Genomic DNA, 27,942 nt, shown 5'->3' on the forward strand with positions numbered 1-27,942 from the left:
TTTGTATCACATACAGTAATGCCACAAAGCACGTGGTGGTGGGTATCGCTTGTTGGAGTTGCATTCTGTTAGCTGAGAATAAGAACAGATGAAAAGAGATTCAATTAATATATTTATTATTATAACTTTCCCTCCTGACAGTTTTTCTTTGTCCTGGACTGCTAAAAGGAGTGTACCAGAGTGAACACTTGTTCGAATCTGACCACCAATCTGGGGCATGGTGCAAAGACCCTCTACAGGCTTCCGACAAGATTTATTATATGCCCTGGACCCCATACCGAACTGATACACTGACAGAGTATTCATCCAAAGATGACTTCATTGCTGGAAGGCCAACAACTACCTACAAGCTCCCTCACAGAGTGGACGGCACTGGATTTGTAGTATATGATGGTGCCCTGTTCTTCAACAAGGAGCGTACCAGGAACATAGTAAAGTTTGACTTACGGACTAGGATAAAGAGTGGAGAGGCAATCATAGCAAATGCCAATTACCATGACACATCCCCATACCGATGGGGTGGCAAATCTGATATAGACTTGGCAGTGGATGAAAATGGATTATGGGTAATCTATGCAACAGAACAAAACAATGGCAAAATTGTCATTAGCCAGTTGAACCCTTATACCCTACGGATTGAGGGGACATGGGACACGGCATATGACAAAAGGTCAGCTTCCAATGCGTTTATGATTTGTGGGATTCTGTATGTGGTCAAATCTGTATATGAGGACGATGACAATGAGGCCACCGGTAATAAGATTGACTACCTTTACAACACCGACCTAAGCAAGGATAGCCTGGTGGATGTGCCCTTTCCCAATTCCTACCAGTACATAGCAGCTGTGGATTACAACCCCAGGGACAATCTGCTTTATGTGTGGAATAACTACCATGTTGTGAAATACTCTTTGGACTTTGGACCTCTGGATAGTAGATCAGGTAAGTTTGATTTGGGGTAGTTTTCTGAGGAAATCTACCATTTGTTCTCAATCTGATGACTGTTGAGATTTTCTTCACTTCCCTGTGCAATCTTCTGGCCTGGGTATCTCCAAAATAATATTCATCATCTTTTCATTTTAGAAAGTTTGGTTTTCTTTTTTTTTTCTCTCTCTCTCTCTAAGAAGATGGACCTATGAGAAAGGGACTCTGTCCTTTACATAGTTTGTCTCCTACATCATCCTGCTTCTTTGAAATATATTTGCCTTTATCATAGAGTTACTGCTTTCTATAATGAAATATATAAAATTTCTGCTAAGATTGCATGGTGCCCTTTCACACTATTTGTGGAATGTTCTTGAGAATGCTTTTTTTTTTTTTTCCATTTGGAACACATCAAAAGGTTAACTTGGCATAATGCTGCTGAAACTGGGTACCAACAACTTCAACCCACAAAGTTCCTTACATAAGACCAACCCCTAGGGAAGTATGGATTATGTTAAAGTACATGTGTCTCAGCAAACCTACTTAGCAACTCATAAGTACAGTGACTCATATTTTTGAATAAATGACAGTAATTCAAAACACATCATGATTAAACCAGAGATAATCTTTAATTTCAATTTTTTAATTGGCTCCCCCTTCTGGAACATACTACTGACTTTTGATATTATATAAAGATGATTGTAAAAATCTTCAATGATTTTCATTTTTTTTAAATTAATTAATTAATTAATTTATTAATTAATTAATTTATTTATTTATTTATGTTGTTTTCAAGACAGGGTTTCTCTGTGTAGCTTTGCACCTTTCCTGGAACTCACTCTGTAGCCCAGTCTGGCCTCGAAGTCACAGAGAGATCTGCCTGGCTCTGCCTCCCGAGTGCTGGGATTAAAGGCATGCGCCACCACTGCCCAGCCATTTTTATTGTTAGTAGATTTTTTTTTTCTGGGTATGAAGGCTCATGCCTGTATTCTCAGCACTTGGGAGGCTGAGACAGGAAGATTGACAGGAGTTCAACACCCATCTGAGTAAGGTTGATTCCAGGCAAGCCTAGACCTCAGTATGTGACATTATCTCAAAAGTAAATAAAAAATAAGTCAGTAAAAGTTCAATTTTGAAACTTTCCATAATACCATTGTCCAAGTTAAAGTGTACTAGAAAACATGGGTATAAGTTTCTGGATTTGGGTAGTAATATAATAATTAAAAATTATTTATTTCAATCAGAATTTAGTTGTTGCTGGGTAGTGGTGGCACTTGCCTTTTATGCCAGCACTCAAGAGGCAGAGGCAGATGGATCACTGAGTTTGAGGCCAGTCTGGTCTCCAGGACAGGCAGGGCTACACAGAAAAACTCTGTCTTGAAAAAAATAAAAAAGAAATTAAAAAAGAGTTTAGTTTTTACTATTTCTCATTTTCTGAATAATGCGCCATACCCTTAGGAGCAGGCCATTCTACTCTCTAATTTACCCCATTAAACACAATACTCATACAGAACTTAGATTCATTATTTCCAGTGAGTTTGCTTCACCCACCTTTGCATTATGTACATGTCTGATCATTATTTCATTTCAGACATTAATACTGTGTTTATAGAAATAAGGCTCAATAGGCTTTTGTTGAATGCACAAATGAAAAATGGTTTTCCACCTCTTCCTCAAAGAATCTGACAAATTTGGTAGCATCTTCTCTAATCCTTAAGTAGCTTCAATCAGAGTGATGTCATGTCTTTCCACAATTAGCATTGCTGATATTATTTGAATTAACTTTTCTACAAAGAGAACCCTAGTCTGCAGTATTTCCAGAAACAAGTTCTAGCATCTCGTGAAAAAAAAAAAAAATACAACTCTCCTAAACTACATTACCAGCTGTACCACATGCTGGTAAGGCTCTTAAACTCAGTACACTTTCAGTTGAGAACACAAACACAATCAGTAATTTGGAGAATTGTGTGAAGTCCATATCTCACAGCTGTGATCTTCTTAAATGAAAATTTGTATTTTTCTGTGATAACACTGTTTATGAATGATATGTAGCCTTTTTGTTTTACTCCACCGAGGCATGAAGTAGTTTCTAGTGAAAAAAATCAGCAGTTGACCATGCTTTGTAGTTCAAGACTAAAGGAGCAATAACACACCTCAAGTTTTATTGTACTAAAAGATTTGATATTATTTTTATCTAGAGTAACAGTCTCAAATTCACTAGTATATATAGTAATTCAAAGTATTGATATTTTGAATTTAATAAACTAACACAATTCTTATTCATTTACTCATTTATTTATGTGATTATTTATTTTTGAGGCAGGATCTCTCTATGTTAAGAGTCCTGACTGTTCTGGAACTCACTTTCTAGACCAGGCTGGCCTCAAACTCACTGAGATCTGCCTGTGTCTGCCTCCCAAGTGCTAGGATTAAATGCATGAGCTACCACCACACAGCTAACACAATTCTACATCCAGACTTTATAAATTAACCTGCAAGAGTATTGTACCTTTGTTCCAAGTATTTAGACACTTGCCCAAAATATGTCTACTACGCACACAAACAGTATGTATGTATGTATGTATGTATGTATGTATGTATGTATATAATCTCTCTACATATATAAATGGAAATATACATATTTTTATATAGAGATAGAGGAATCATGTTAATTGTTTATGTAAGGAAATTGGACTACTCATCTAAATGTATTGGTTTATATATGGAAGTTAAAGTATGGGACATCTTGATGGCATATATTAGTGCCACATTCATTAAGATGCTGTTATTGAAGTGAAAATATTATGAAATTATAAATTTCATTTTTGGATTGAATTGGATTCTTTTAAGCAAAGAGATTCAGTTTTCATCGTTTTTGAACGGTCACACTTAAAACTTTGTCCATTTTACAAACAGTTGGATTTCACCTGTATTGAATTTGTCAACATAATCACCAAAAAAGTATCAATTTGCATGCATGGATGCTCAAATTAAAAAGCTAGTATTCTGGCATTGGACCTACTGCAATTTTGAGGTGGAAAGAATAACTGTAGAAGTAAATTTTATGCATGGTATGTGTGGATATGAGGATTTCAATTAGCATTAATAGAAGCTGTTCATCTTATTCCACAAAAACAGCTTTAGCTCAGTGTTTTTCAGAGTAAATTACACTGGCATTTTTCAAAGCAGCTGCCTGTTGTGAATTCTTACTTCCATTTTGTTATGGGACTTCTTATGTCTGTATACAGAATTCCCAATTTAAAAGAAATATTTTAGGGCCAAAAATGGAAGGAAGGCAGGCAGGCAGGCAGGAAGGAAGGAAGGAAGGAAGGAAGGAAGGAAGGAAGGAAGGAGCATGCAAAGAGGAAAAAGGGAGGAGAAGAAATACAAAATGGACTTGCTGTCTGCTAGTATTCAGCTGAGGCATTTTTCTCTAATTTATGTTTTGTTAAAAAAAAATAGAACTCAAGTTTCCATGTAAAGGGTTCCTTTTTGTTTCTATTTCTGCTGTATGAAAACATTCTGTGCCTCACAAGACTTACTCTTGGAAATAAAGGTCAAATATACCTCTCTTGGATATATACTGAAAGAGCCTCAGCTATGCTTACCCATAAGCAGCATCTGCCTTTGAACCAGAACATGAGAGTCTAAGGATGTGGGTTTGAATTCTACCCTGGCTTCTTTTCTGAATAGCCATAGTTTCAGTCTTGGTTTTGACAACTGTACAATAGGAAAAATCATACCTGTCATAGAATATTGTTAACCTTTAATTAGATAATATGTTCATTACATATACTGATAAGCTTAACCTAATTACTGCATGGCAGTTATTACCCATATTTTATAATTGAGAGGTGTTAATCTATAGCTAATACTACTTTTTCAAAGATATTCTTTAGTGCCGGCACACTAATAATAATAATAATATCTTTAAAAATACCTTTGTGTTAAGCTTTCTTTAGATCAACCATCATTTATAGATTTACTGAGGTAATTAAAAATGAACAGAGTTCAGCTGGGCATTGGTGGCACACGCCTTTAATCCCAGCACTCTGGAGGCAGAGACAAGTGGATCTCTGTGAGTTCAGGGCCAGCCTTGTCTACAGAGTGAGATCCAGGAGAAGCACCAAAAAAAAAAAAAAAAAAAAAAAAAAAAAAAAAAAAAGAAAACTAAAAAAAAACTACACAGAGAAACCCTGTCTCAAAAAACAAAAACAAAGCAAAACAAAACAAATGCACAGATTTGAACTCTAACACTTGTATCCATTCTTCACAATGGAAGTACTTTTTTGTTGTGTTTATTTTATGAAACAATTTTAGGAGTTGCAGAAAGGCCACCTTTGCTTCTCAGAACTATTCTAAGAAGTGATGTTGAAGCCATTTTTAAATTTGAATCCCTTACTCATCTCCTGGCAGTAAATTAATTCCCAAGCACAGAGTGTGAAAAGTCTCAGTTTGGTTCCCTTACACAACATCTATGTTTGCTTTCTTTTCCAAATGAAAACCTCTGTGAAACAGATTGTTTTCAGCAATATGTATGTAAAGAAATTAATTTTAATGAAATCATATAAAATTTTAATTCAAATGCTCACTTTTAGACTGTAAGTGAAGATTCTCTTGGGAAGATATTTAGGGCTTATTCTTCTTAGAAAAGCTTAGAAGTTTAATATTTGTTTCTCATTTTTCCTCAGAAAACATTAGTTTCAGAACGTTAACCTCTCATCGTTTATTAGGCATTTATCAAATACAAAATTGTCAGCCTTCGTGTGGTTTTTCAGCATGAAATTAGTGTGAAAATAACTAGAAACTTGCACTGATGCTGCCATTTAGTATTCATATTTGGCATTCAATTATATCAGAAAACCATTTCTTTAGAAATATTAACAATGTGATGTGCTTCACATTAAGGAATTCAGTGTGAATAATCCCCAAATAAAAAGATGTTTTTTGGAGGGATGCTAATACCACTTGGATTCACAATGAGATAGGCCCGTTGATATTGTTTAGTCATTTTTGTCTATAGCCTTTGTTTACTGCCTGATAAATAGTAGGTGCTCCATAATGATTTGCTGAATGATTTTGGAAATCCATGAATGACTGAAATTTGCTAGACTTACTTTTTCAGGCTATTGTGAGAATGAAAGTGTTATTCATGCACTCCCTGAGTGGTCCTCTCAGTGTTTGCCAAGAGCATCTATTGCCTGGCTACCCTCCCCAGCTCCACCTCCTTTTCTTCATCCTGTGTTGTCAGTTTTCTTAGTGTGGAAGTTTAGGATCTGGAAAAGTGTCTCAACAGTTAACAGCACTGGCTGCTCTTCCTGGGGACCTGGGTTTGATTCCCAGCATGCACGCGGTCACTACCAACTATCTGTAACTCTATTTCCAAGGCATCCAACACCTTCCCTAGCCTCTGTGGGTGCCAGACATATATGTGGTGCTTAGACGTACATGCATACAAAACACTCATGCATATTAAATAAATAAATAATTTGAAAAGAAGCTTAGCACTTGTTAAAGAGAAGTGCTAAAAGCATATTAACACCTAATACACATTCTTATACAAGCCATTGAGAGAAATTAAAGTCAGTGGTCTTATGATATGGAAGAAAGTGTACAGCCATTCAAAGAATTCTTTTTACTATGAACAAATTTCCAGTTTAAGAGTTGCAGAGATACCTTCAACTTTAAGGAAATAGGAACTGTCTTACATTTAGTGTGGAGTGGTGGTTGTCCTCTAATGAAAATGCATTTTGTGTGAAAACAAGAGACTCATTGTTTGGTAGCCTGTAAAAGAAACATTTTTAAGCAGCCACTGTAGAGTTTAAAGCAGGTGTGAAGGGCTTGTTTGTCTGGGTAGGGCAGAGTTCCAGATCTATAACTATTGAATCTAGAATTTTCTTCAAAATGTAATTTTTTAACTGACTGTACCCTATTGTATCAAACCAATGGGTGGTATACATTCATCATTACCTCAGTCACCGATATTTCTACCTTGTCTGTTAACCATCTCCTAGGAACACTTGGTTATAGATGATTTGAGTGACCCTCATATGGGAATCATATTTCTAAACCTCTATGTAATGTCCTGACCAATGTGTCATTGGGAAATCAGTCGCCTCACTGGCTTTTAGTCATTTCTCTCTCTCTTAGCTGAGTTACCTCCCAAACCACTTTGCGCTAAAATCAGTTTTTATTACTGAAATGGAGTGAGGGGTAAGATATTTCCTTTGACTCTTACAGTTTACTTCTAAGCTATTCATATAAAAATTTAGGCATCCCTTGTCAAATTTACAAACATTTCCCTACATTTCCTATGCAAGTAAAGTCAAGTTGGTTATACAAATAGGCAGAGAAGCCTAGCTTCAAATTTTCTCAAAGTTAATATGTCTAAGATAGAAAAGTCTACTTGTTGAGAATGATTGATGCATGCATGAGACAGTAAGTACTAATGAAAGAATACTGAAGACAAGTGCTACAAGCTTGATGCGGTCTTCGTTCCAAATACAATCCACATTTTCTCTGAAAGCCATTGAGATTATGGAAATGAACAGTTCTTCTATGTGCTGAAGAGAGCAGGTTCTTCTAAAGCAACAACACAGAGTCAGAGCCCAACCCTTGAACAATGCAGATTAGGTGAACCTTCTGTCCTTATAATATGCTAATTAGTGCATTCGTGTCTCCTGCAAAAGCTCTGGCTAGAAAGTGATGAATAAGAACTTTAAACACACATGACACCTCGTTAAAATGTAATTTTCACATCATATATCTGAACCCTTTACTGTGACAGCTGAGTAATGTGAGTGCTGGGCAGAGAATCCTGAACATTTTGAAACTGCCACATGTTTGATAGGTAGCTGAATCTGCTTGTTGAATGGCTTACTTATGTGGGGTACACAGGAGTCAGGAAATAGTGTGTGGAAGCACTGAGATCTTAGACCAGCCTCATCCTCTGACTGCAGGTTACAGTCACTTCTCAGTTCCTCTTGAGTTGCCTGCTGCTGTCTCCAAAGTTTGGTTCGCCTCCATCTTTGTAGCCAAGTGAAATTTGCAAAACGAAAAACACTCAGCAACTTGTTGCTAATCTCAGCCCCAGCTGGAGTTTTTGTTCCTCAGCTGTTTCCCTGTGTGGGACAAGTCCCTCCCGTTCTTCCCATGCTTTTTCATTGCCTCTGGTGACAGCTGGTGCTGATTGACATTGCTGTTGGTGCGTTTCCAGGAAGTACAGAGAAAACAACAAAAATTTCCTACTCTGTGTCAACTGAATTCTCTCCCACATTTTTTTTAACCTTTCCTGTATTTTTTCCCTTACCACTAAGGGTTAAACTTTGTAGAATGACACCACCTGCTTTTCAGCCTCTGAATACAAAAACTATAGTTCTGTACAAAGCAAAACTGGGCCTCATTTTCTACAACGATGCCCAGCCTACGTTTCTTATAAATCTGACATCCAGATGACCTTCCTAGTACAGGTGTTGGTGACAAAATGAGTCATCGATACAGGATTCCTTTTTTGTTTTTTTCTACACGGGGATGTCTCCAAAAAAATGACTACCTCTTGGAAGATGATCAAGATTGTTCCTTCACTTAACATTCACGGCCATACGAAGATGACTTCTTTCTGAATGAGAATTCTCATGCACTCCAGCTGTCCTTTCTGGAGCTGTTGCATTGCTCATTAGCATGTCCACCAGAGGGCAGGCAGGTGGAACTGAAATGATTTTGCAGCTCCATAGGAGCCCTCCTGTAATATTTGGGAACAGTAGCAAGGGTGTGATTACTGAATATGAGGGTGGGGAGCGTGCGCCCTTAATCTCATCCTTCTAGCCGTACTAGCATAGATAACGGAGACTCTGCTACATTAAATATTAGCTGCTAAAAGAGCTATGTCTGATGATATGCGCTTAATGTCTGATTTTAAACCTTTGAAGTAGTGGCCAAGAACCTTAGATGAGAGCTTGCAGGCATGACTTTTTTAAGTACAAATTGAGTTCTTTCTTTGTAACTGTTTTTCCACTAGAATTCTAAAGTCCCCAATAATTTTGATAAATTATATAACTCAAGATACATAAATATATATATAGATAAAATCTATAATATTATCTGGTTTTATAGAGTGAGATCTGTTAGCAGATCTCTCTGAAAACAAATGGAAAATATTTCTTTATATTTGCTTTGGAAGAGTCCTGTATCTCTCTTCATGTTCTTTATGCAACAGGACAAATTTACAAATACTGTTTATCTATGAACATTGCTGAAGATACAAATCAAAACTCTCATATACTTTTTCAACCCTCATGAGCTAAACATTTTAGCTATAAAACTCAAGTTTTGAAAATAATCTTACCCAGAAAAACCCTAGCAACATGTTAATGTAAGAAAATAGTTAGCTGGGTATGCAGTCCTTGTCAGTCGGGTCAGCCTGATGTTCAGTTTCATCATGTCGCCTCTATCCATGCTTTAGAAGAGTGAGAAGCTATAATTAATGCAAAGGGAAAGAAAGACAGATTATACATATGAAGAGTTAAGTCAAAGTAAATAAGGTGAAGAAGCCAGTGCAGGAAAATACCAAAGCTGAGGTAGAGTAAGGACAAGCAAATGTGTCTAGTGTTTTAGAACACCCGCCAGACCTGGGAAACCACTGGATTTCATGTACCTTTGTCCTTAAACACTCTGGAAAGTCATCAGTCCCCAGTAACTTGGCTTCTAAATGTGGATGTGAATTTCAAATAACTCTCCATTGGAATCATAAAGATGTGATGCTTTTATGTATATTTACGTCTCAAAAATTACTCATGGCACACAGCCTAAAAGAACACAATAGTGTGGTTTGTGAAATGGAGTACAGTGGTATGGTAGCTTCTTGGAAATACTTGAAGAAGCAGATTTAATTATTGAAGGATTAGAAGGATTAGTTGGAAACTTTGCAGAGATTCTGAGCAATTTGAAGGACTTTAGAAATTTGAGGACTAGATCTTTATTAGATTTAAACCTACTTAGCGTGTTATATCCATTTTCTGAATTCAGATGTATTGCTAACTATACTCCAGTGCTCATTATCTTTTAACAAAATTGGCAAAATGATAAAAATTAGAATGAAGAAATGCAAAAAAAAAAAAAAAAACCCGGGAAGACAGAAATACAAAGGAAATAAACATGTTTTTCCTTTCATAAACAAATGGACCATAAATGAATGAGGTATATTTCCTTAAAAGGAAGTAATGAACTACTATGTATCTTTTATTGTTGAAAATTACTTCCCAAGGCTGATTTAACTAAACTCCAGAGGTTAATAACATGATTAAGGACAACATGAGGAATGCTTATATATTTATAATTGAATGTTAAGTATGTAAACCATTTTTGAAAGCAATTTAACTGTAGTTACATAGGAGAATGAAATTTTTTTCTCTCTTTCAAAATTATCTGCTGGGACTTCATAACCAAAGAACATATTAATGAGATAAAAGGATATAAATCTTTGCTTTTAGTTTATTTTCTATGAAAAAAAAAGAGCCTCAGCAAGGAATGGAATATCTAAAGCCAAAGAAAACTGTTTAAACTTAGGTGTTTTAATATTACATTTGTTGGGGTTGGGGATTTAGCTCAGTAGTAGAGCGCTTGCCTAGCAAGTGCAAGGCCCTGGGTTCGGTCCTCAGCTCCAGAAAAAAAAAAAAAAAAAAAAAAAAAGAAGGAAAACAAATACTGCATTTGATGAAATGGAAGGCTCTAAAAAAAAAAAAAAAAGATGATAAGCCACAGTGTCATAGGAATCATAAGGTCCCTTTTGAGATTTGAATGGTCAAATGAAAAATGCCAAAATATTATTGAGGAAATGTGGTGAATTATTTTTTTATTTTTTTACTTCTTTTCTCCTTTGAGGGTCCCAACACCCAGCTCCCAAATAAATCACATACAGAGGTTTATTGTTACTTATGAATGCCCAGCCTTAGATTGACTTATTTCTAGCCAGCTTTCCTTACCTTAAATTATACCATCTACCTTTTACCTCCAGGATTTTCCTTTTCTTACCTCTGTATATTATACACTCATTCTTACTCCGTGGCTGGCTGTGTGACTAGGTGGCTGGCCCCTAGCCTCCTCCTCTCCTTGTTCTCTTGCTCCTTGATCTTTTTCTCCCAGATTTCTCCTCCTATTTATTCTCTCTGCCAGCCAGCCCCACCCATCCTTTCTCCTGCCTTGCTATTGCCCATTCAGTTCTTTATTAGACCAATCAGGTGTTTTAGACAGGCACAGTAACACAGCTTCACCGAGTTAAACAAATGAAACATAAAAGAATGCAACACATCTTTGCATCATTAAAGCAAATGTTCCACAACATAAACAAATATAACACATCTTAAAAATAATATTCCACAACAAGGAAATAAATGTGAAAGAAAGGGCCTTGCCTTGTTTCTTGCTATTTTCCTGCTTGAGCTGAGGATGAAATAACTGTGTAGCACTCCCCTCATCCATGACTACATTCAACTACCTCATGTAGAAGCAGAATTCACCAAATTCTATGAGAACTTTGTCTTCCCTATGCCTTCACACTGGTGATAATATGTAATTTATTAATTAGGCACAGTAAGAAATTGATCACTAATAATAAAAAATATACTGTAATCCCATCTGGGTTTTGAAGACATTGCCTTTCTCATGGACACAGTACTGTGATGCCACAGCAGCTGATCTGGTACATTAGGCAAGTGGGGAGGTGTGCAGGAGTACAGTGTGAGTCTGTAGAAAAACTGGGGATATTCCCATCCCAGGAACAAAAATGGTTTGGAATACAACTCATGTATTATTTCTGGAATTTTTCATTTACTATTTTTGGAGAGCAATTGACCATCGAAAACTAAAGCCAAAAAAAAGGAACTATGACTCAGAGATACTACTTTAGTTTTTGAAGTCCTCAACATGCTAGAGTCTGTTTCCATCTCTTGATTAGAGAGTCTTGAAGCAACACATAGCATGTTCTTGAGTCTACTACCACAGAACGAGTATAATGAAAGTGGTTTCATCTATCTACTGCCAGGGAACTCAGAAATACTTCTGTTGCCCCATTCCATTACTTAGTATAGTGATAGTCTCAAAGCACAGTGGCTTTCATTTGATTTCATCAGTTGCTTATGAGGGCAGAAATAGAAAAGAGGACAAGATAACAAGAAAATCATGAATAAAAATACACTTTTGTTGAATTTGAATGAAATGAACGCCAGTCAATGTAGTCAACATGAAATTAAACTTTCTACTTTTAGTTTAAAATGAAAACCATTAAAATCACTAGTATAGGGCATTCTTTTTTCTCATAGAACAGTGTGACTGTCACCTCTTTTATGAGCTTACTCTTCTTGCCTGGGAAGGAGTATGTTCATTGAAGACAAGTCAATGAGTGCTTTTGATGAAGGAGCCAGTGCTGGCAGCCATAGTCATGTTATATTCATATCAAAAGGCATTTGTAGAGAACTACTAGAGTTTTGGATTGCAATTTTGTTTAATCATTTGGAAAGAAAACACTCTTATTTTAGCAACTGTTTTAAATGTGTTAGCAAAGTAGAAGTATCTTTCCATATATTTTGTATAACAAAAGTATGTATGTGCATACAAGAGTACGTGTCAGCTCTGTGGTCAAATAGAGCCCAAATTATGCACTGGGAATGTGGTACAATTTAAACTGTCAGATTGCACCCTAGATTCAATCAGAAGTAGTGAGAGTACATCCTAGCATCTATTTCAAAAAAAGCAGAAAATTCTTAATACCCGTATATAGGACATGATCCTTAGTAGGTTTATAAAGGAATAGGGTATGATAATGCCATTACATTTTGTCGTTTTCCTTTATTGTGACTATTTTTGATTATTGTCTTTATGTAGGTGTTTGGCATTCTCCAATCTAATGACTCACTCTGGGAACATGTTAAAATGTAATTTTCTACCTCTTCCCTGAACTGCATCTTATCAGAGTCCTAAGACATGAATTCATTGTTTCAAGAGAGCCCCAAGAACAGTATTTTTGAAGAAGATTCTGTGTTAGATAAAGAAGCCCTGCTCAAGGTGCCTTAAGTAGTGCTTCTGTCTTAGTGTGAGTAGTTGTCTGGGCGAGCCATGTGTATCCTGCCACCTCTGTGGGCTCAGTCAACTCTGACAAGGAACTACATCACTTTGTTTCATTAAATGGCCCTGCTTTGTGTCCTCACAGAATTACAGTCTGGGTTGGTTGTCAGAGAAGAGCAGCAGCCTGATCCAGGATAGACGTGTCCCTTTGTGAGCTTGTCCTAGCAAAGCGGGGTGCCATTTATCCTCACCTTGAATAGATGGGGGAAAATTGGCACAGTGAGAAGAGCTCTGAGCCTCGGCAGTCACGCAGAGTTCTGCAACTGATCGTGCTCTGCTCATGTGTTTGAAGGGTGTTGTAAAGGGTGGGTGGAAAGACAAATTAGAGCTGTTACTGTAGTGGAAGGCATTTTGTAATGTAAGCAGTGGGGCTCCATCCTTACATCCGCAGGTAAATCCTCACATCTCCATATTTTCAGGCAAAGGTGTATTTCATTCTGAAAAATGGAATTAGGTGCAATCTGAATTTTTCATTTAGGCTGCTAATCTTTACAGGTGTTCTAGCATGTCATATGTCACACATGACGGGTGCTTTCCCCCAGCCATTTCACTGATTTCCCTAAGCATGGGCAGGTAAAGAGCTCTTCTGAAATGCTGTGATGCTGCTTTGAGACCCACCGCTCCTTCTGGCAGTGCTAATTTATTCTGCCGCCTCAAAAGCATGATGAGTGCCACTTTTCTTGGCCAGGGGAGATCTCAGTGGTTACACAGATCCCGAGAGACTGCCACCCCAATCAGGATGATGCATAGACTCGGGGTCCAGCCTTGGTTTTCTCATTTTTTCTCTTTGGAAACAGGAACATCGGGTGAGCCTGACCCAAGTGAATGAAACATTCTGTTATGTTTATGGGACTCTAATAACATATGTATTTTTAAGATTTATTTTTTTTTTAAATCTATGTGGATATGTGAGCACATAGATGCATGCATATATGTATGCAGGTACACTTGGAGGCCAAAGGAGGGTGCCAGGTTCTCTGCAGTTATTGGCAGTTGTGAGCCACCCATTGTGGGTGCTGGAAAGCAAACTCAGGTCCTCTGAAAGAGCAGCAAGTAACTGCTGAGCCATATCTACACCCTTCGTGTGTGTGTGTGTGTGTGTGTGTGTGTGTGTGTGTGTGTGTGTGTGTATCACATATATACATATATACTCAACTTTTTTTTTTTTTTTTGGTTTTTCGAGACAGGGTTTCTCTGTGTAGCTTTGCGCCTCTCCTGGAACTCACTTGGTAGCCCAGGCTGGCCTCGAACTCACAGAGATCCGCCTGCCTCTGCCTCCCGAGTGCTGGGATTAAAGGCGTGCGCCACCACCGCCCGGCATATACTCAACTTTTAAAGTTAACCATGAAAGTATTATTGCATGTAATGAAGTAACATTTAATGCATTTATTCATTTTAGGAGCTTTCACTCTTGTAGCCCAGACTAGGATGGCCTAGAACCCATGATTCTCTTTCCCCCGCCTCTTGAGTGCTGAGAATTGTAAGTGTACCTCCACACTAGAAAAAGTTTATATGTAAGGGAAACATCTCTTTATTTTAATCTTTCCTTTGGCCTCTTTTATTTAAGTCACCATTTGGCGATACATCTACAGTTATTGTGGGAAGAGACACAGGGTGCGCTGCAGCCTAAATACATGGGCCTCTCCTACTCTGATGTCAGCAGCTCTAGTAGACTCTTTTTTTTTTCCATTAGTGAGTAGGACTAATACTCACTGATTATAGCTGTAGCATTGGCCATTATATGTGGCATTATATGAGAAATGAGCAGCCGTATCATTGTTTATATTGCATGGTTTTGTTTATTCATTTTAAAAATTTTGTGACAATAGTGTAGCGTCATAGTGCACTTATGACGATGGAGATATTAATTAGCAATACTGAGCAAGACTTGAAGACATGAGTCTTAATAAGTAGTGTTAAAAATATTAATGGTAGTAGTCTGTAGATAAACATAATAAGCCTTAAACAAAGGCGTGAAATGGTCAGATTATTTAAAAATATCATTTGAGAATCCTTTGGTATTCTTTCAAAAGACTAGTGCAGATAAATATGTACTCGTTAATATGCCAGAAATAACTTCTATTACTATTTCTCTAGTAATTTTCCTTCTCTTGCAACAAAGCAATCATTTTTAATAATAAATTCAGCGTGATAGAAAAAGACAGCTCTTCCAGTAAAGGAGGCAGGCAGCTCACCAAGGATACTGGAATTCTAGGAGCTATCTCAGACATATTGATAGGAACAGTGTGGGTGTTCAAAGAAGTCTTAATTCAAGCACTAGGAGATCCATAACTGGAAAGAATCCCATAATGACTGCTGATTTCTCCTCTAATTATAAGGGAGTTTGTTGTGTCATAAGCCCACTTAAGCACTCTAGTTTCTGATAGGGAAAGTGTCCCCAGGCTCTGCTACTAGACTGGGTGTTACCAGAAATTTACTTCAGTGGTCCAAGCATTAGACTAGTCAGGTCAGGTAGTAATCAATAGAGTGATGTGAAAACACTGTCGGGGTGTTCAAATGTGACATCCACTCTGCCCAACAGCCACAAATAAGTTAACCTTGCACTTCACACTGGTGACTTAGTATATTCTCTTGCCCACTGGGGGTTTTATTATGATTGTAGAAGGTGATGCTGCTCTATTACTTTCTGATATCCTCGTAGCTGTAGCTCTGTGTGGGAGCCAACCATACAAAATGAATAAATACATACTGGGTTCCCATAGACCTAAGGGTGTGTTTTTAATGAGAAAAGAGGTATTTTTATTTGTTTATAAGTGTCAGAAGTATGCATCTCATCTGAAGAATTTGCCGAAAGTTATCAAAGCCAAGAAAAATAAGACAGGGAATAGACGTTTTTGAAAAGTGGCAGTTCCGGATTAAATTTTAAGCCTCTTCATAATGTTCTGCCTAGATGAGTTATGACCACACTCCAAATATTTGATTTCATTTTTTCAACACTGGGTGAGTATGTATTATGTACAAAACACTTAACAAAGGTCTTTGGTAAATAAAGTATGACCTAGGCTCCATAGATTAAAAAAAAATACTATTTAGTTATAAAGGCAACACATTTGAAAATCAAGTCATTCCAAAGAAACATACCCTATAAAAGTTTTGTTTGACATAGATTTACTCTTAACTAAATAAGATATTCAGCAAAATCTTATTTGATACTCAGGAGATGAGGAAATGTTGACTGGGTAAGATTGTATTAAGCTCTGAGTTTTTTTCAATATTTGATAGTTTTAATGAAAAAAAAAAACAATGCCAATTTCACGTAACTTGGTTTGGTGAAGTATAACATCTATATAAGTTGTTTGAATCACCTCACAATAATAAGTCAGTATATTCATTCGTGAGAGATAGGCTGGAATGTGGTCCCTTGTCCCTGGTCTACTACCCCACAGTATTGTTAGTCACTGTTGTTAGTGAAGATGTCAGTGCCATGCAAGCAAGCTGCACTGTTAGATGACAGGTTGCTGAGAAGGAATGTCTCAGCATACCGGGTGACAAAATCAGGAATCAAGTGGATTTGGACATCCACATACCAATAATTTTAAACAGAAAAACATAACCTGCTGCAAATGTGTGTTAAATCCTCTGTTTAGGTATACGTATATGTAATACTATGTTTCGCACATTGTTATACAGTTCAGCATGTGAAGCCTTTTACTTCATTTCCAGTCAGAAATGATGTATGGAGTAATGACTCACATTGGACCATCTTTGTGTGATATGCAGAGATTTAACAAGCAGAGCCCTGTCTCTATCTTCACAGGCTTCTAGGTTCAGTTTGTATCAGCAGCTTCCAATTTGGGTTGGGAAAGATGAATGCAGTTTTCAATTACCTTAATTATCAACAGCACAATAATAATGCGAAATACAGATGAGGAGTTTCATATTTTCCCCGTTTCCTCAAGCTGTTGCTTACTTTGGATTCAGAACCTCTGGGCAGCAGCTTTTAAGAAGCTAGTGTGTGAGAGCTCATCTAGAGGATGCTTGGGTGGTGAGTATTGCAGGAACTCTGAGCCATTTGATAAAAGATCAGAAGGTATAGCTAACAGTATGGCACTCATTTGGGCTCATAAAGAGCCCCACTACCTAGTATTTGAAATGATAATCTACTGCGGGTCTGTGAGCTTCCTCATCATCACCTGTGAAATGTAACAGTGTAGGCATTTCCGGTGTGTTAGGGAAAGTAAGTTAATACGTGTGAAATACATCAAACAACTGGCACATAATCTCCCAGTAAATATTAGGCATAAATAAAGACAAATATAAGTAGCTGTTGATAGACAGGTAGGTAAATTGTAGGGAAACTGAGGAAGGCAACCGATGTCTTCCACTATGCCATGAGACCTCTCTGGAAGAGAAAGCATTCAGCCTTTATCTTTCAGTGGAGCCTGAACATGTGGGAACAAACAATATGTGAAGACAGATGTTGACCTTTGGTAGACTGCAATCTAAAGTTTTTCTTGAGTGTTGTTTAACTCTGCTGTGCTTCTCGACTGCCCAAACCTTGGTCGTTTCAAAATGATGTAAAACTTGCAATTAGCTTCCACAACTCTGCGACTTGACAAGTTTCATCTAAAATAACTGTTTTTAAGTTGTGGGGGAAAAAAAGGAATATGGAAGTATTGTTATCTCCTAAAATGGAATGAAAATTTCTCTGAAAAAGGTTGGTGGCTGAAGTACAGAAGACCTTTTCTGAAGCAGACTTGCAGTGGTGGCTGAAGGTCCTCGAACTTCTGTTCTGTGCCATCATCAACCAAAAACAATCTTGATAAATTCGTAGACTTTTCTCCACCTCTCTCCTCTTTATTTAACCAAATAAAAGATCACAGTGCAGTGCCATTTACAGCATTATCCCATTCCTTGTCGCATCCAGACATGCTGCAGTAACTTCTTGATGTATGTAGCTCTTGATTAAACTGAGTGGTTTTGGTGAAAACTTTCTTGGAAACAGTACATGAATGTAGTATTTTCAAAGGAAAAAAAAACCAGAAAATTTGGAAGAAGCAGTGCAACTTTCAAAATTGTTTCCTTACAAGGCAATTGCTTTTTCCTGGTATGCTAAGCCTACGATATTTTTAGGCTACAAAAAAAATATTCCAGAAAAACAAGAATATTAACATATCTTTTGATAATAGTTCAGTGATATTAGCAGTTATAGTATTGATACATAATTGAACAGCAGAGGTGTGCCTCTTATAACTTAGAAGATATAAACCTCAAAGTTTGGTACTTCTGAGATAATACATACAATTTAAAAGCACAATGCTCTTTTTGTGGTGATACAAATACACTTTATCTTTAGTCAAACTAGTAAGAAGCTGTTCAGTGTCACTGTGGCTGTTGTCACAATGCCAGTATCTTTTAATTAAAATGTCTATGGTTTGAGTATGATTGCTAGGCTGTCAGTTTTTATCATTTAATTAATATTTCTTTTCCTTTTCCATATTCTCTCATTTACCCTTTCATTCACTCATTGTGTCAAGGGAGGCTTTTTGCCAGATATTGTGTGTGGCTCTAATACATAACTGTTTTATTAAATAAAAATAGAATAAAAATGAAACCAGAGGGAGGAAGGATGGATAGTACAAAACTGTATGATGTGACATCAGACTACGAGAATTCTCAGAGACTCAAGAAGGCACCCTTACCATAGCTGCTGTTGCTATTATCTGGCACAATTACACTTCCTGTGGCCTTTGCTTGTTTTTAGTTTATAACAGATCTTCCATGTAAATGGAATATCATATTATCTTACATAGATATTGAGTTCACCATTATATGTCTTTTCTCCACTGAGGCGCTTACATATCATTTCATGGTAAATGAATATGTGATACCTAGAAAAAAATTCTGATACTTGTCCATTATGCTCTCTGACTGTCTCAGGTAGGGTTACTGTTGCTGTGATAGAACCCCATAACTAAAAGAAACTTAGGGAAGAAGAGGATTATTTTGGTTACATATTCATATCATAGTCTCTTGTTGAATGGAGTCAGGATAGGAACTAAAACCAGGCCAGAACCTGGAGGCAGGAACTGATTCAGAAGCCATGGAAGGGTGCTGCTTACTGGCTTGCTCCTCATGGCTTGCTCACTCTGTTTTCTAGTAGAACCTAGGACCAGCAGCCCAGGAGTAGCATCACTAGAATGGGTTGGGTCCTGCTACATAAATCACTAAGTAATTAATACCCTACTGGCTTCCCTAAGACCTGATGTTATGCAGATAATTTCTCCATTGAAGTTCCCTCCGCTGAGATGACTACAGCTTGTGTCAAGTTGACATAAAACTAGACAGCACATCCATGGTTGCTAAAGTATAATTTATCAGATAAGAGCTAGAACTGGTTTTGAGAGCCTCTTATTTTCCTAGAAAACAGAATGGGATTCATCTAAAAATAACCAAGGTATCTTTGTAATATGATTGTAGACAAAGGAAACCAAACATCTGAGAAATAATCATTGAGTTCTTGAAAAATTAAGGCAAAATATAAAATAACCTTCAAGATACCTCCCTTTATAATCACAATAAAGATGAGATCTTACATTAATTGTTTAAAAGACACTAATATTAAAATAAAAATTAAAAAAAAACAGAAAAAAAGCCAGTGGCCTTCACTGGTGCACAAAAAAAAAAAAAAAAAAAAATACCGAACAAATTTTTATTAACAAAAATACAGTTGTTTCATATTTCTTAATTTACCCTTCTAAGGTCAGTCATGGAAGGCTGTTAGAAGCAAAGAGAAAAATTATATAGATTTCTTTTATATTCTCCAAGTGACTAAATGTGTGAATAACACGTCTATGAGTAACAGCCACATCTCAACTGAAAGCCTTGTAAGAATGAACTCAATCAGCTGATTGCATAATGCTTTCCAAAGAGCTTCAGATACCACCACCACCCCAGAATGGAGGCAGAACAAAAATGAGGAAAGGTGTCTGTCTTAGCTGCTGTTAAGGACATCATGACCAAAGCAACTCTTATGAAAGAAAACATTTAACTGAGGGTTCCTTACAGTTTCAGAACGTTAATCTATTATCATCATGGTGGGGGTGTGGTGGCTTACAGGACACTAGAGCAGTACTGAGAGCTACATCACGATCTGTAGGGAGCAGGTGGAGGTGGCTGGGGCAGGGATCGGAAAGGAAGATGGAGGTTGACTGATTCAAAGCCCACACCAGTGTCACACTGGTTCTCCAAAAAAGCACTCTTCCTAATCCTACTCAAACATTCCACCAGAGGACTAGACATTCAAAAAGATGAGCATTGGAGGGCCATTCTCATTGGAAACAGCACAGAATTCAAGGTCATCCTTAAGACCAGCCTGACTGCATGAGACCCTGCTTATAAATAGAAGATAGATAGATAGATAGATAGATAGATAGATAGATAGATAGATAGATGATGAATAGATAATAGATAAATGATAGATAGATAGATTAGATTGATAGAGATGATAGATGATAGAGATAGATGGTAGATAGATAGATAGATAGATAGATAGATACATACATACATACATACATACGTACATACATACACAGATACATAGATACATAGATAGATGATAGACTCAATTCCTAAGCAGTACTTAAGGTTCTGTCTATCTAAGGGAAAAGGGCTCAAAGGATCTACATTTTGAAACTTCAATAGTCCATAAGCTTGTGCCTAACCCAATACAATAATTCTCCATCCAGGAAACATGAGAAATTTCTACATTAAACTTCAGTGCCAGCACAAGAATGATCTTATTGGCTTCTTCACTTTGGAGACCAACAAGATGATTGGTTGTTATGAAGCATTACACAAGCCACCATATCACTATGTAGCACCACCCAGATAATATAATGGCAACTGAACGTTATGCCAGATTTTACCACATAACTCCCATGATATGTTTCAAGGAAAAATATTAATAATGGTTAAATAAGTCAATTGAATATTCAAAGTTTTGATAAAACTTGGGTGGAGGAATTTAGCTCCATACTGCTTATTTTCTAATGCATCAGATGACTCTGTAATGGATATTATTTCTAAAAGTCATTTAATTTAAAAATAAAACAAGGTTTTATTCTACAAGTCATTGTAGAAATGACTCAGAGCTTATGATCATGTACTGGTCCTCTAGAGGATTCTATTTTAGTTCTGAGAACCCATCGTAAGCTACTCACAACCACCTGTGACTCTAGTCTAAAAGGATATAATGTCTTCTTCTGGCCTCTGGGACACTTACACCCATGTTCACATACTCACGGACAGTTATGTACATACATTTTTTAAATTAAATAAAGCTTATATAAAATAATATATAGTAGGAAATATTTTGATAAAGTCAACATAGAAGCCATTTTAGAGATTCATCATGTCTCTCTCACACATGTGGGTTAAAGCTGTCCTCTTTGGGGCATCTTTATACTTGTTTAGCGTTTCATTGTTATGATAAATGGGCTGTAAGTTTTAAATCATACTTACTGATAGGATGAAAATTACTTATGCATTGATTTATGTCTTTGAACTCTTCAACAAAATGGTACAGCTGAACTTGCATATGTGTAAGTTGGTCTTTATGAGCACATGACACCCAAAGTAAAGAACTATCCTATGAGGACCTTGCTGTCAGAAGTACTTAAAAACAGACCAGTTAATCATCAGCTATGCAGAGGACAGTATAGCTGCCAAAAGACGGATCTCAGCATCATAACTTTTGTATGTTTTATAAAGTATATTACAATTGCATTCAAGAATTTTATTCATTTAAGCATCTCTTCTATATCACAAATTTTAAAAGGTCTTATTAATTAAAAAAAAAAAACAACGGGAGCCAGATATTGGGGTGAAAGCTGAAAGATCAGAGAAACAGAACAAGCCACAGCCAACTTCACCTTGCCAATTCCTCAGCTGATCTTGTTTCCTCAGACTGAAAGCCTCTGAGTCCTCACCTAAATGGATCTCAGCTGAACTGCTGTTCAAAGCTTCTAGTTCCTGGTCTTCACACCTTATATACCTTTCTGCTTCCTTCCATCCCTTCCTGGGATTAAAAACGTGTGTGCTTCCCAAGCAAAGACATGAGATCTCAAGTGCTGGGATTAAATGTGTGTGCCACCATGTCCCAGTGTGGCCTTGAACTCGTAGAGATCCAGATGGATCTCTGCCTCCTGAGTAATACGATTAAAGGAGTGTGCCACCACTGTCTGACCTCTATGTCTAATCTAGTGGATGGCTCTGTCTTCTGATCCCCCAATAAGTTTTATTTGTTAGAGTACAAATAAAATATCACGACATTCTTCCTACAAAATTTTCAATGAACTAATTTTGTTTGAATTGTTCTAAGTATGCATGAGGGATACATACCAATAGCACACTGAACTTTCTTTCAATTAGCATATTTAAGCTTCAAGTATTTAATTGGCACTTCATAAGAAAAATGTCTAATGGTCAACTTTTAAAGAATGCTCAAAGGAATGATATGTCTTCATTTCTGGTAAAATGTAATTAATTTTTAATTATATTTTACTCTCCCCAAAATATGTTCATATGGTAGAACAATCGTTATATAACTCTAGTAATAAAGGTTCCAGAAGTCACTGACAAAGTGTTACGTAATAGAACGAAAATGTAAAATACGAAGTGCAAATGCAGAAATGAGCCATGCCCTTTTTTCAGCACCTGTTATTAAAAATAGAATGAAACTCTTCCTATTTGAATGCCTTAGATATGAGTCATACTGAAGAGCCCAGCTTTCTACCTAAGTGAGCATTTTTAATCACTAAAACATTCAAGGCATTCTATTCTTTTCATAGAGATGGTCCCTATACTTTTATACCCCACTTTTTCAACAACCAAGTTAAGTTTAACTTTTGTTGGTCAATCCAGATTATTATTGTGAGTTTTGACCTGTTATGTATAGTTCATATTTAAATTCTTGGTTTCAAAAAAACTTGTCTTCTTTTACCATGATTTTACTAGAATTTAATTTTCTATGATTTAAAGATGTCACTAAAAACAAAAGCCCTTTATTTAACTTTGGGCATATTATACAGTTCCTGTCATTGTTATTGTCTGTGTATTTATTCATATTATTATAGATTCCGTTTCTTACAATAATTAAAACATTTGTGTCCTTAAAGTCAATTAAAACCCAAAATGAAAAGAACTGTGTTGATAGAGTAATACATAATACAACACCAGAATTCATGTCTTCAGTTATCAGATAACAGATATATGAGGAAAAGATAATAAGTAAGAAGGTAGATAATATCATATGGATACCTCCGTCTCCAATTCATGTTTCTCTTTCATTTTAATCCACCAATAATCAGGTTGGGGTGAGACAGGGAGAACTTGGCTGTAATTTTTGCCCCAACATACTTTAGAATCTGAAAGCCCCACTGGGAGGTGGTGGCGCAGAGGCAGGCAGATATTTGTGAGTTCAAGGCCAGCCTGGTCTACAGAGCGAGATCCAGGAAAGGCGCAAAGCTACACAGAGAAGCCCTGTCTCGAAAAACCAAAAAAAAAAAAAAGAATCTGAAAGTCACATCTCCCAGAGCTAAACCTGATGAGAATCTTTTGAAAGTCATTGAGTGGGCCTTCCCTTTAAATAGTTAAGGCTAGAATCCAGGTGTGTTATTGATACAGCTATTTATCCAATCTGTCCATACTCTCTTGCAGCTACTAATTCCTCCAGTCTCAGGATATTTCTCTCCTTTCTTAATTCCCATTCTCTATGGAACTGCCACATGGATACTGAATATTTCCAAAATAATAATTTAAATATTGTAGCTGATTTTCTTAACTCCCTATTGCTTTTATAATAAGATTTGTAAAAACAATCAAAAGAAACAGAACCTTATCTTACAGTCTGACCTATAAATGACACATAGTCATAATCTTACTTAATTATTAACAGTGAATAAAGTCTATAATGTATATCAAAACAGAAGAATATCAAGGTTAAGCAAAACCTATATTTTAAATCTCCAAAAGGTCTGTAGAAGGCAGAATAATGACAGTATAGAATGTCCAGCATTACTAATCATGGAAAAATCCCTTTTATAAAAAGAATTCAATGTGCCATCTCCATAAGGCCAGGGCTAAATATTCACAGACAAGACCATGACTAATAAATAGTGTATTGCCCTTGAGAGAGCCACATAGGTCATGTTTATTTGTTACTGAGTGAGTCTTAAACATCCCATATAGCTTAGTTGACAATACACAAATGCGTTTTCCTATTTCCTCTATTTACAAGTTTACCAGGGAGGGAAAAAAATCATTGTTACTTAGATGTTAGCCAGGAGGTCACATTGACCTCAAAAGGTAAGCACACAATAGATGAGTTATTATAGCTCATTGTCCTTAGGACTCCCTCCTCTTTAGGAGTTTACCTTTGTGATGTCCTTTACTAACGTATTCAGAAGACAGAGGGAATTTTTGCTGGTAATACTTTCTGAAGAGACCAAATTGGTTGGTTTTTAAGCCAATTAATCTAAGAAGAGAACACCTGTCTCTCCTTAAATAATGAGCACGATGTTTTCCCATGAATACGTTTTTGAAAATAATGCTGATCAGCGGAGCCATAATTCATTTCTAGTCATCTATTTCTTCCAATTTGAAACAAATAAAAGCTTCCTGTTCGTAAGGCTCCTGGGAAGAAAAGACAAGTTGATTGTTCACTTGCCTGTGGAGATATTCTCAGTGAAGAGGAGCTCAAATGTACTTGGCAATGATTGACTTGCTTAAAGAATAGGGTAGCAGTGCCAGAAGAGGTACTTGTTCATTTTTACGTTGTGGAGCCTAAATGAGGTAGACTGTTAGAATACTCCTTCAGTTTCTTGTCATATTTGCTTGTGAACTAATGACCATTTTGAGCGCAGATAGTAACTGCAAGTTATTCTAAAGAAATTCCCTCGCTGCTGTGGCTTTCACATGAATAACCCCTTATCTCTCAACCTCTTTTCACGCCAAAGCAGCTCAGAAAATTCCTATGCAATAAATTCATTTTACTTGAATAGTTTTATCTCAGCCTACAGACAGAAAATGAAGAGCTACTCGTAGGATCTTCCTGTACATCAAAGAGAAAATAATAGCTACTTTCTAAAAAATGAAGTAAAATAAGTTTTGTGCCTAAAAGGTTTATAAAGAACACATCAAGAGTGGTTAGGTACAAAGTGATGATTAGAATTCCTGTGTTTCATTCCTTTTGGTTCAGATGTGACCTTGAGCGAATCATTTGAGATCATCTCCATTTAACTGGATAAGTTATGCAAATTTGAAAATTACATATGTGTGTGTGTGTGTGTGTGTGTGTGTGTGTATGTGTATGAACTAAGTCACTTTTCTAGCTTATGAGCTACCATCTGCAAATGAATTACTTTCAGCTATTCACCAAGAATTCCCTTGTTTGTTAGAAGTAAGCCTGGCTCCAGGAGAAAAGCAACAGAAATGCTACCCTCCGACAAAGGATCTTATCTTTTTTGTTATTAATTATTAGCATTACTATTATTATCATTATTATTATTAATTTTACTCTTCCAAAAAAGTTACTGTACAATATGAAAATAAAAAACATAATCTGATACTGTTAATAACTCATATTAATATATGTATGTTACTCCCTGTTATCACATGTCCTATTTCTCATATCTTATAGTTTGATATGAGAAATATCAAAAGCCACAAGACAGTGAACCAAATGCGTTCTCTGTTCTTGCTCATTGGATGCGAGCTTTCTTTCCTTGTCTATGTAATGGGCCTCTAAGAGTGGATTCTACATCACAGCTCATACATACTTTCAGAGAGACTCAACCTTCTTCCCCTTCCAATTTGTTTGGTGGACTCTTCCTCCTCACGGCATTTGCCTTCACTGTTGTTATTTGCAGAAAAAAAATAGATGGAATTGGATATCATCTAGATTGAAACACACACATGTCTGACATAAAGTGACAGAGGAATTGTTGTGAGGATAAGGGAGACTTATGTGAAGAGGAGGGCGAAAAGAGAAAGTAATAGGGCAGGGAGTGTGAGCAAAGTACATGACAGGCATATGTGCAAATGTCATAACCTCATTACTTTGTATGTTAATTAAATGATAATAGTAGAAATAAAAATAAGAAAGGAACAAAAAATGTGCATAAATCATCTCTGTTTACAGTGCTTGTCTTCTGTTGCAGGAGAGCAGGGACAGTGGTAATTAGTGTGATTTGGTGGTAGTTTTAAGTTCCCTGTAGCTTTTCTGAATTTCAGTGCTTCCAGCCTTTTCTTTCCTCAGGCTGGCTGACTCTGCCCTTACTTCTTCACCACAGAAACCTGGTATGCTTTTACAAATAATTTAAAAGATTTCTGAGAAGTGCTTGGTCTTATAATTCAATTCAAGTCAAGTTAAATGAGCCTTTCCACCGCTCAGTTTTTTTGGAAGTTTGTGCCTCCTGAGAATTTAAGCAAGGCAAGCTTATAATAGAAGAGAATTAGAACTCAGAACAATGGCACCTGCCGGTGGCCACCTGCAGAAATACCCAAGAAGCTGAATCAGGAGGATCCCCTGAGTCCAGGAATTCAAAGTAGCCTGAGCAATATTGTGACACAATCTCTAAATAAAAATTTTTGCAAAAACCTTTTAGAATAGAACTACTACAATGTTACTTAGAGCTTTGATGTCTAAGATGGGTGAATACTTAGATGTTTGCACATAATGAATTATTCTTCCAAACGTCATCTGTTCAACTTGGGACCAGTCTGGAATTTAATTATGCTACCCAAGGGTGTTCTAAGTTCAAAATCTTCCTATTAATTTTGGAAACACATTTTCTTTGAAATTATCACAGTGCTGAGGCAAAGTACAGGGAAAAACCAAACACGATCTGTTCTGCAGTGTCATTTCCCATTGGCAAATTAGGAGCAACATTAGAAACTACTTGATTGATTTTATTCCTTAGCTTGTCTGAGGATAAAAAAAAAGTGAGTTTTAAAAATCTTTAACAGAGAGCTTTAGCAGACAGTTAAATATTTAACAAATACCAACACTATAGTTATTGCCATTTTCATATTATCACACAGTGCAGTTTTGCAAGAATAAAATTGATTGATGAAAAAAAGCCTATTGTCCATCCAAAACTGTCTACACTTATGGGGAAAACCCTAACAACATACATTCCTTTTTTATATTAAATTGTATTATTATGTAAATAAATTCTTAGTTAGTGACTAGGTTAATATTTTCTTTTGTGTTACAATTCTAAATCAGGAGCCAGATTATTATTAATGTTAATAATTAAATTATCATTCTTACTATGTTTGGATCTAATCCCCCTTCTGGACTTGCTTTGTAACTTCAGGGAATCATTAGCCCTGTTAATGCTAATGGAATCATCCTGTCTGTTAATATGGAAACACAGACTTCTAAGTGCATTTTGCAAGCAAGTTAGATGGATAAGTATGGTTAAAAATTAAGTTTTGATCTGTGATCATTATGTTGACTTTCCTATTCCACCTTTTTACCCAATAAGCAAAGCATGTAACATGCTTTTTCTGAAACAACTTTAACTAACCCAAATCACTGGAGGAAGGAACAGGGCAGGAGCATGAGGCAACCCTTCTATTACCCCCTTAAGTTCCGCCCTCCCCAGAAAACAGAGAGGCATGATTGATGGCCCTTTTATCGCTTTCTCCTTTTTATTTAGGTTGAGATTCTTGCCCATAAGAGAGGTCTGCTTACACTTAGAATGGATTTTCTCTCCTCAATTAGCTCAGTATATAAGCTCCCTCATAGATATGCTGAGGTTTATCTCATAGGTAATTGTTGATTCTGTCAAGGTGACAATCAATATTCACTATCACAGAGTGACATCTAAACATGAGGAAAAATTGGCAAAAACTACTTGATAAGTTTTCTCT

General features: G+C 36.6%; 1 protein-coding gene across 36 annotated transcripts in view; it reads left to right on the top strand.

The window, feature by feature from the left end:
- Nucleotides 1-27,942, top strand: part of Adgrl3 (adhesion G protein-coupled receptor L3) — a 754,357-nt gene that overhangs the window by 461,337 nt on the left and 265,078 nt on the right. For 35 of the 36 annotated variants that reach the window (XM_052735282.1, XM_052735248.1, XM_052735252.1 and 32 more), the window contains one exon: nt 142-942. The exons of the other annotated variant lie outside the window; for it this stretch is intronic. In XM_052735282.1, the coding sequence (XP_052591242.1) occupies nt 142-942 (801 nt within the window). The remainder of the gene's footprint in view (nt 1-141; nt 943-27,942) is intronic. 36 annotated transcript variants of the gene reach the window in all.

This window comes from Peromyscus californicus, unplaced genomic scaffold (assembly GCF_007827085.1).
Source record: "Peromyscus californicus insignis strain IS unplaced genomic scaffold, ASM782708v3 Scaffold_13__1_contigs__length_99412109, whole genome shotgun sequence".
NCBI classification, from domain to species: Eukaryota; Metazoa; Chordata; class Mammalia; order Rodentia; family Cricetidae; genus Peromyscus; species Peromyscus californicus.